This window comes from Otolemur garnettii, unplaced genomic scaffold (genome assembly GCF_000181295.1).
Source record: "Otolemur garnettii isolate 467f Iridium unplaced genomic scaffold, OtoGar3 scaffold00148, whole genome shotgun sequence".
Classification (NCBI taxonomy): Eukaryota; Metazoa; Chordata; class Mammalia; order Primates; family Galagidae; genus Otolemur; species Otolemur garnettii.
Genome location: NW_003852543.1, coordinates 3,902,360 through 3,911,679, shown reverse-complemented (window position 1 = coordinate 3,911,679; position 9,320 = coordinate 3,902,360). Strand labels below are relative to the sequence as shown.

At 48.1% G+C, this 9,320-nt stretch overlaps 2 protein-coding genes across 7 annotated transcripts in view; one reads left to right on the top strand and one right to left on the bottom strand.

The window, feature by feature from the left end:
- The window catches only part of LMAN2L (lectin, mannose binding 2 like), a 34,523-nt gene extending 32,053 nt beyond the window's left edge, over positions 1-2,470 (top strand). For 4 of the 6 annotated variants that reach the window (XM_023518808.1, XM_023518809.1, XM_003799276.3 and 1 more), the window contains 2 exons: positions 592-711; positions 1,011-2,470. In XM_023518808.1, the coding sequence (XP_023374576.1) occupies positions 592-711; positions 1,011-1,153 (263 nt within the window). In that variant the 3' untranslated portion in view covers positions 1,154-2,470. The remainder of the gene's footprint in view (positions 1-591; positions 712-1,010) is intronic. The other 2 variants (XM_023518807.1, XM_023518811.1) reach the window with 1 other exon arrangement.
- A 1,106-nt stretch (positions 2,471-3,576) lies between these two features.
- FER1L5 (fer-1 like family member 5) overlaps positions 3,577-9,320 on the bottom strand; it is a 60,761-nt gene continuing 55,017 nt past the window's right edge. Inside the window, exons 44-54 of the mRNA XM_012811024.2 lie at positions 8,872-9,042; positions 8,517-8,665; positions 8,135-8,274; positions 5,840-5,928; positions 5,492-5,587; positions 5,151-5,292; positions 4,850-4,949; positions 4,581-4,774; positions 4,302-4,411; positions 3,882-4,029; positions 3,577-3,769 (exon numbers count right to left, since the gene is read on the bottom strand). Of these exons, the coding sequence (XP_012666478.1) occupies positions 3,581-3,769; positions 3,882-4,029; positions 4,302-4,411; positions 4,581-4,774; positions 4,850-4,949; positions 5,151-5,292; positions 5,492-5,587; positions 5,840-5,928; positions 8,135-8,274; positions 8,517-8,665; positions 8,872-9,042 (1,528 nt within the window). The 3' untranslated portion in view covers positions 3,577-3,580. The remainder of the gene's footprint in view (positions 3,770-3,881; positions 4,030-4,301; positions 4,412-4,580; positions 4,775-4,849; positions 4,950-5,150; positions 5,293-5,491; positions 5,588-5,839; positions 5,929-8,134; positions 8,275-8,516; positions 8,666-8,871; positions 9,043-9,320) is intronic.

Here is a 9,320-nt window from a genome sequence, read left to right as displayed (position 1 = left end):
TGTAGTCCCAGCTACTTGGGAGGCTGAGGCAAGAGAATCACTTAAGCCCAAGAGTTTGAGGTTGCTATGAGCTGTGATGCCATGGCACTCTACTGAGGGCAACGTAGTGAGACTCTGTCTCAAAAAAAGAAAAAAAAATTGTTTTTTATAGAGATAAGGTCTTGCTGTGTTGCCAAGGCTGCTCTTGAACACCTGGGGTCAGGTGTTCCTCCCATGTCAACCTCCCAAAGTGCTGGGATTATAGTTGTGAGCCATCATGCCCAGTCCAGTTTGAAGAGTTTTGACAGATATTTACACATAAGTAGCCATCATCATAATCAAGATACAGAACGTTTCCTTCACCTGCCAAAAATTTTATTGTGCCCTTTTGCAGTATTTAGAGATGGAGGTCTTGCTGTGTCGTTCTGGCTGGTTATGAATTCCCTGGCTCAGGCAGTCTCCTTACTTGTAGTTGAGAAAATGGAGAGGTTTCAGTTATTTTTGCAAGGCAAGCTCTAGTTAGCTGTGGATCAGGGGCTTGCACTAAGATACTCCAAAATATGTACCTTTTTTGGAGTGACTTGAATAATCCCTGTTCCTTTTTTTCCCTAGATAATCATGATGTCATTTCCCTGAAGTTGTTTGAGCTGACAGTGGAAAGAACCCCAGAAGAGGAGAAGCTGCATCGAGATGTGTTCTTACCCTCAGTGGACAATATGAAGTTGCCTGAGAGTGAGCACTGGGGATCCTGGGAAGTGGTTGCGTGGTTGGGGAGGAAGTTGCACTACTACATGGGGTCTGAGGTGGCTTTCACCCAGAGCATGTAGAGCAGTCATGTTCTGTGTTCTTTATCTGAAGAATATGGAACCCACCTTCTACTTGTCTTCATGTTACAGATCAGTAGTAGGAAGGCTGCTTTGTCTTTAAATTAAAAAGGGGAAGTCTAAGCTCTGGCTCCCCAGAAACAGGTGTCAGAAACTGGGGATTGGTGGGCTCCCTGTTTCTAACTTGCCTCTCTCTTATTTCCTCAGTGACAGCTCCACTGCCACCCCTGAGTGGCCTGGCCCTTTTTCTCATCGTCTTTTTTTCTCTGGTGTTTTCTGTATTCGCCATTGTTATTGGTATCATACTTTACAACAAATGGCAGGAACAGAGCCGAAAGCGCTTCTACTGAGCCCTCATGCTGCCACCACTTCTGTGACTGTCACCCATGAGATGTGGGAGGAGCAGGTGCTGGCCTGAGCACACAGCCTCGCAGGTCTTCTCTGGTCTCCAGCAGCTGGTCAGAGACTGTTCTATCACTGGAGCTTTGAATGCAGGAACCCTGCATTCACATGGTCATCCATGGAGACATATAACTCCAGTCTGAGAAGCCACCCACCCCAGGGCAATGCTGCTGTGATGTGCCTTTCCCCGCAGTCCTTCCACAAGGAGCAAAGAAGCATGGAGAAAATTTATGCACTTGTGATGCCAGAATCACAGACCAGAATTTGATGGCCCAGGCTGCCTTGTTGTTGGACTCAGTGGACCCTTCTGCTTCATTTATAAATCCACAAAGAATAGAAAAGTGATAATGCCTCATACCTTGCAGCTGTCCATTCATTGGTTTTTGCTTTTTGCCCAAAACTGTCTACCTGAGGAACTTTCTTTGGAAACCAGGATGAAAACGTCTTCACTGCCTCACTTTTCTCTCTTAATTCCATTCATTATCCTGTGTGCACCCTGAGCTGGGAAAGACATTGAATGCCTCTCTATTGGGCCCTGGGACTGCACAACTCATTTAGTTTTACTGGCCTTCATTAGGTGGCTCTAGAGAGAGTGCTTTCTGCTTTGGCTCACTGCTCCAGCTTTTCTCTTAGATCTTTTGGTATGTCAGTGGCCTTACTAATCAAGGGCCCTTACTTATAGGCCCTCAGTCAAGTTTGGCTGAAAGTTTATGTGCCAGTCAAGAGAAGCTTGGGAGAGATCATGGATGCCATGGAATTAACTGTGAAACTGACTAGCCCCAAGTTTGATACTGAAAGCAACCCTTATCATGTGGTCTGACCTTGTATGGATGCTTTTGGACTCAGCAGAGCCTGCTTAGCTGCATGTCTTGTAGTGATGATTTTGGGAATCCCATTTTGTTGAAAGTATATGGAAGCTTTCTTCTTATATCCTGAGCTTGAATACTGCCCAAAGAGGGAATTTGGCTTCTTTTTCTTACTGAATAAGAAATAGTTGCTAGTCTCATGTTCCAAGTCTAGGAGCACTAGACCCTTATCATCTGTGCCTAAGAGTTTGTTGTCTCTGAGCAGCACAGCCTGGGTGCTGTCTTCTGTGTGTCAACCCTTATTCCACTGCCTTACCTGACAAGGGGTTAACATGCTGTTCACCTGTCTGCCCCATGATTAAGTTGGTTACAGGCTAGAATCTCCTGAAGGGCCTGGAACTCTGAGCTCTCTTACAGATCTCTGTAGCCTAAACATAATTCTTAAAATGGCTGATGGAATCAAGCACGAGCTTTTGACTCAGTGTCCTTCCTTCTAAGAGTGGGTTTGGAGGAAGGTCCAAGCCTTTTTTCTGTGCCTCAAGCCTATCAGCCCTTGCTCTGCCTTCTAGGACAGGAAAGCCCCCAGGTTACCCCATGAGGAAAGAGGGGAGTGCTTTGGCTGGACACAGGGCACTGTGTCCTTGGTTAACCACCACAGGCTGTTGGGCTCTTCTGCATAATAGCAGAGTAGTTCCAGCATGCCAGAGAACAAATTGAACTGTAAAGGTTGGCCTTGGGACCAGAGAAAACTAAAAAAAGAAAATGTTGGTTTTCTTTTTGAGTTCAAGGGGAGATTGCATGGACTTGTGTGCTAAGGAGGATCTGGGATGCCATCTTGAGATAGCATAGGCAGCAGTGCAGGAGGAGGGGGTCTCAGCTGAGGAGACAGGTGGTGGTGGTGGAGTGAGAAATTCAACCTGTGGGGTTTGTGTGATACTAGCTCATGAGTACATGGATGCTTTGGGGTTTTTTTGGAGACAGTCTCAGTCACCTGGGCTATAGGGCAATGGTGTCATCACCAATCACCGCACTCTCAAACTTCTGGGCACAAATGATCCTCTTGGCCTCAGCTTCCCGAGTAGCTGGGACTACAGACACACACTACCACGTTTCTCTGTTTTTAGTAGAGATGGTGGTCTTGCTCTTGCTCAGGCTAGTCTCCAACTTCTGGGCTCAGGCAGTCCACTCACCTTGGCCTCCCAGAGTGCTAGGATTACAGGTGTGAGTCACCACACCCAGCTGACTTTAGAGCCTCTTAGTGTGAAGAGACCATGTGGACTAGAGGTGATGCGTGAAGATCATATGACTTCCGTCCCTGTGAGTCTTGTCTTAAGGGCCAGTGTTTTCAGCCTTTCATATTTTCTTCAGCCCCCCCAAATTACAAGGTGGCTCTGTTATAAAACTTGTTTATTTCAGCGGAAAATTACAGCTCTGCTCTTCTTGTTGGAAGTGGTTTGTGAACACAGTAGCCAGGATATCTCTAGGTCCTTGCTTATGTCCCAAAGACAGAAATGAGGAACAGGTAGGAAACCCAATGGCGGGGCAAAAAGCTAGGCAAACATGGGAGAATTAGAGCTGGAAGTTCTGGGAATAGTTCGGTCTCTTAAGTTTCAACCCATGGTCTGTTAGGTTCCGATTTGATGTTTGGAGAAAGGAGGAGTTGGCGTTGCTGGAGTTTAGTGGGGTTATGATGTTTACTATTTTAACGGGAGGATATAGCCGAAGGTCAGGTTTGATCCACTTCATGGCCAGATAGTGCTAAAGAGAATAGACAACAGTTAGCCTGAAGTAGCAACATGCAGGTGCTTTCCTAAGAGTCATCTCAGGACCAACTAGTGTCTTTGTCCCTGTCACCATGGTTGCCACTCACCGGAGCTGAATAGATAAAGTTGAACAGCAGAAGTGCTATAAGCAGTATGACCACAAAGGCTATGATTTTGTAGCGGTAGCGTTTGCACAAAGCATGGCAGAAGTTTAGAACAGGTAACCGCAACCATAGGAGAGTGTTCTCAGCCCGTCTATCCATGAACAGGGGAGATGCCAGGGAGTGGAGGGTAGAGGAAACATTTGGATCAAGTAATCCTGAGCAAAGAACTCTTTTTAAACAAAAACCAACTTCTGCTTACCCCCCCAACCCCACCCTCAAGTCTGTTCTCCAGATAGTAACTGAGCACAGAGCTGCAGTGATAGGAAGTAATTATCCCTCTCCACCTGCAGGCCTACTGGTCACCACCCCATACAGACTGAGGAGAAAGAAAGATTTGGTGCCTCTGCCACATACGACCCTTACAGGGGAGGATGAAGTGTAGGATATTGGTTGGGTTCCGACTGGCCTCTCCCAGCTGGCTTGATTAAAGCTTCCTTCTCTGATAGAATCTCAAGAGTCATCTTTACTTTACCCTAGGAACACCACAGGGTAAATGGGAGGCTGAGTTCAGATAGAGGGAGCAAGATAGTTTTAGGACCTCTTCCCAGGTTTCAGAAAGGTGAAAAAGGATTTAGTTAAGGTCCCTGGAAATCTGTTAAAGCCAGGTTATGTAGCAGAGCAGTCCTACTCCCCAGCTCCTACCGACAAGCGCCATTTGCCTTCATCGAGGACCTGGCAAGGCCACCAGCCAGTTACTGTCTTCTTCTTAAAGAGGGAAAAGGACTTGTGTTGGAGGAAACTGGGCCACTTGGGGTCAGGATTCATCACCGTGATGGAACACTGGTAGGCGTGCCGAGCAGGGAAGGGCATGTCAGACAAATCCAGCTCCAGGACCCCTGAGTCCAGAGAAATGCTGTCAGCAAGAAGGAGCTCCCTGTTCAATGGTCACAAGCCCTGTGCTAGGACCTCACCTAAGAAGTCATCAGGGGAGAAGATGTCATTGTCCCAGACCTGGATGATGAGCCTGGGTGGGAACTTTGTTGACGTGGGGTCCAGGCTCCAAATGTATTCCTGGAGGATGGCAGAAAAATGTCCCTTAGACACCTTAGTAGCCCACTACCCAGCAGTGATGGATTATCAAGAAAGGGTTTCAGTCTAAGGACATGTTTCTAATGTTCTAAAACAGCTTGTAGGCTTCTAGAGGGAGGAAGAGCAGGAGCTCCTGGAGCCTGAGGTGTGAGGGTGCGCACTCCATGTCCCCAGGCCTATTACCTTCTGGCTGTGGATGCACACACGCTCTGCTGCTAGGTAGTCCATGGTAAAGATGAACCGCCAGTTGAAGTTGCCCTCCCCAGCCAAGGAGTGGTAGTGGATATCTGTTTTCTGCATGTCTTCCTCTAGGCCGTATAACCACCTGGGGCCAGAGTCCTTTTACCCCAGGTTCATGTGTATTGTTCCCATCCCCAAGCTGAAGCCCTGTAGGAAGGGCTACCCAGCTGGCACCAGGCACAGGTAGAATTAGAGAGGTGTCCTCTTGGGATTTAGAATCCCCAGCAGAATGACAGAACTAGGAGATCAAGGGCCTCTGCTGGAACCTGACTCCTCTCCCTTACCCTTTGACATAGATGTCACTTGACTTCTGTCCACTTAAACTGCTATCCACCAGGTCCACGTGGGAAGTCTGCCAGATGATGCAGCGTAGCTCATACCTGCAGCCACTGTGCTCTGAGGCTTTGCTGAGGAGTAGCTCCCCAGCTGCAGCCTTAGTGAGGGAAGAGAGGCCCCAGGGGGCTGCCCTCCATGCTCTTGCTGAATTTGGGAATTTGGGGAAAGAAATCTCCCAGTAGAGCTACTTCTCTTCCCAGTAGAGAAAAGAATTACTGCAAGTAGGCATTTGAGGACAGTAGTGCTCTGTACCCAGGGGAGGCAGAACTGTACTTGGGAAATGGGCTGTCACTCACCGTTTAGGCTTTCTGGGGCTGATGTCGACTCGGGGGCCAGGAGGCCCTACCTTCTTAGGGAAGATGTCCACCCACATTTGTACCTTTCCCTAGAGCCAAGACAGATTAGCTGGTTGAGGGTTGCTAGCTTCTGTGCTCAGCAGGCTGGCCTGGGTGTTCTGTCTCAGGTTCTGACAATTTTTGAGGCTGTGTTCCCAACACTGAAGGGTGTAAGGTATAGAGGTACCAGTGAGGACCCAGTGGATCACCCACCATTTTCCTTTTTTTTCTTCTTTTTTTGGCTGGGAGAATAGTGCAGTGAGGTTAGGGCATGATGGCTTCAAAGCTGATGGTGTGGTTCTGGGATTTCACTTAAGACTGAGATTTAAAGCATTAATTCCGCTCAGCAGGTTATGCTAAATGCCCTGTCTGGACAGGGCTCCAGATTGAGATTGAGGCTTCATTTATTAAGCAGATCAGTAACCCTGAGTATGAGGAAATCAAATGGTCACTTCACATGTCCAGGTCATTTTATGATGTGTAATTACACCTAAGGATGTTAAGCTAGCCACAACATACAGAGGTCTAAGAAAGAAGATAAGGCCAAAATGCAGAGAAAAGAGGAAAAACATGAAAGGGGAGGGCGGCACCTGTGGCTCAAAAAAAAAAAAAAAAAACATGGGAGAACTGCCAACATTGGAAAACAGATATTTTCTTGGAAATTACCTGACCTAATTTTATTCTTTTGAAGTTGACTTTGTTTCAGAAAAAAAGTTGACTTTATTTGTTTATTTTTGAGACAAAGTCTCACTCTGTCACCCTGGGTAGAGTGCTGTGCCATCATAGTTCACAGCAACTTCAAACTCCTGGGTTCAATCCATCATCCTCTTGCCTCAAACACCTGGCCAAGTACCTGGGACTACAGACAAGCTCAGATGATCCACCTGCCTTGGCCTCCCAGAGTGCTAGGATTATAGGTGTGATCTGCCACGCCCCACACAAGAAAATAAGTTTAATGAGAATTTTTTTTTTTTGCAGTTTTTGGCTGGGGCCAGGCTTGAACCCGCCACACCAGGTATATGGGGCTGGCACCCTACACCTTAAGCCACAGGCACCTCCCTAATGAGAATTTTTTTTAATAAAAATGCCCATCAGAGGACTTTGTATCTAGAATGTGGTATCAACCTGAGAAATTTGGAGAATGAGATAAGCCATTATGGTGGCTGCAGGGTGAATAACAGTTAGGGTGCCTTTGGGGATTTTTATTCCTTTCTTTGGGGTTCCTGGTTGTGGAGCGACAGGCTGCAATTAACAGCCAGAACCAGGGTTATAATGTCTGTGCTGTCTGACCTGCAGGGCCACCTTCCCTCCTCTTGTAAGAGATTGAAGACAGTGACAGCAGTGGCTGGGAGGGCTCTTTAGTGCCTCCCATTGTGGGTGCATGCCTTGTTTCACTTTTTTACTTTTTATTTTTTTTGAGACAGAGTGTCACTATGTCATCCTCGGTAGAGTACTGTGGTGTCATAGCTCACAGCAACCTCAAACTCTTGGGCTTAAGCGATTTTCTTGCCTCAGCCTCCCAAGTAGCTGGGACTAGGTGCCCACCACAACGCCTGGCTGTTTTTTGTTGCAGTTGTCATTGTTTTTAGCAGGCTGGAGCTGGGTTCTAACCCACCAGCCTTGGTGAATGTGGCTGGCACCATAACCACTGAGCTATGGGTGCTGAGCCATGCCTTGTTTCTTTTTTTTTTTTTTTTTGAAACAGAGCCTCAAGCTGTCCCCCTGGGTAGAGTGCTATGGCATCACAGCTTACAGCAACCTCCAACTCCTGGGCTCAAGCGAGTTTCCTGCCTCAGCCTCCCAAGTAGCTGGGACCACAGGCACCCACCACAACGCCTATTTTTTGGTTGCAGCCATCATTGTTATTTGGCGGGCCCGGGCTGGATTCGAACCTGCCACCTTAGGTGTGTGGCTGGCGCCTTAGCCACTTGAGCCACAGGTGCCGAGCCCATGCCTTGTTTCTTGTAGATGACCCTTCCAGCTCTGAACTTTTCCATTCTGGGAGGTGCCTGTGACTCAGTGAGTAGGGCGCCCACCCCATATACTGAGGGTGGTGGGTTCAAACCCGTCCCTGGCCAAACTGCAACAACAAAAAAACTTTTCCATTGTAAGTGTCATTATTACTATCCCTGGAACTTCCTGTTTACTAATGTGTAAAACATGGTTGTCTTCTGTGCATGTGCATACCCAAATGCTTAGCTCCATCTGGGTGGGTGGGCACCCTTATCTCCTGATCAAGCTCCTCCAGTCTCTTACCTGGTCAATGCCTGGCTGGCTGTCACTGTATAGTGTGCGCGTCTCCACATGCTCAGGGACCAGTCCCTGGGTGTGCAGGAGGTACAGTGCAAGGCGTTCCTTCTTGGGTCCCAGACCAGGAACAGTAGGGGGGTCGGGCTCTGGGTTGGAGGGGGATTTCCAGGTCATTCGCCTTCCTATCCCCCACCCTCCCCATCCTAGCCTGGGGAGTGAACTTGGTAACCCGCTATAGGAATAAAGGGGAAAGTGCTAGGCTCTCTGGCTCAGAGGAGAGCTCTCCTTGTCCTCTCCCTTCTCCCCACCCAATCTGTTGCCCTTTTGGAACCATACACATTTCAGAGGTCTGTGTGTATGCTTTTGAGTGGAGTGCTGTGCTTCTCACCAAAATGCATCAGCTTAAATATTTTCTCATTGTAAATAATAGAGTCATCCTCAGGGTTGAACAGAGGAGGAGGCAACCCTTTCCGCTTGGCATGGAGCTCCAGGAGATAGCTTGGGGGCAGCTGATCCCGCCACTTGAAGGGTCCTGACCTGTGGGATATGAGAGAGGAAGAAGTGAGAAGAGCTTGTCTTGGAGGACACTGGGTTGAGCTGTAGGATGACCAGTGGTGGATACATAGGGGAGACAAGGCAAGTCTGGGTCCTGGTTCACAGCCCAGGATGCAGGCCTCTTTCCAGAGAGCTGTGGGCTCACTCCTCCCCACCTGCATTCCCTTTCCCTGGACAGGACCACTCACTGGCAGTAAGATTTGGAGAGCCCACAACGAGCTCCAAAGCCAGACAGGAGACGGTTTTCGAGGTCAATGACTGTGGTTCCGATCTTATCATCAGGTGAGAATAGGTCAAAGTCAAATAGCTGGATCTCTAGGTCCTTCTCCAGGGGGATATTGCAGGTAAATTCAAACATCCTAGGGGTGAAGATGTTGGAACTTGCAGAGGCTGTGAAGTTTGCTCTCCCCATAGCCCCCTTGCCAGTGTCTTGGCCTCTGCTCTACCCCCTTGTTCATTGATGAGGACTGTGGAGAGCAGAGTGTGGTATAGGCTGCTGTCTATCAATAGCCATCCCCAGTTACATCTGAGAATAACTTTGGATAGGCCTGGGGTGTAAGGCTCTGAGCTCCTTTCCCTGGCAGAGTTTGAGAGACAGGATAGAACTGGATCACCTATGCATTTTTTTTTTTTTTTT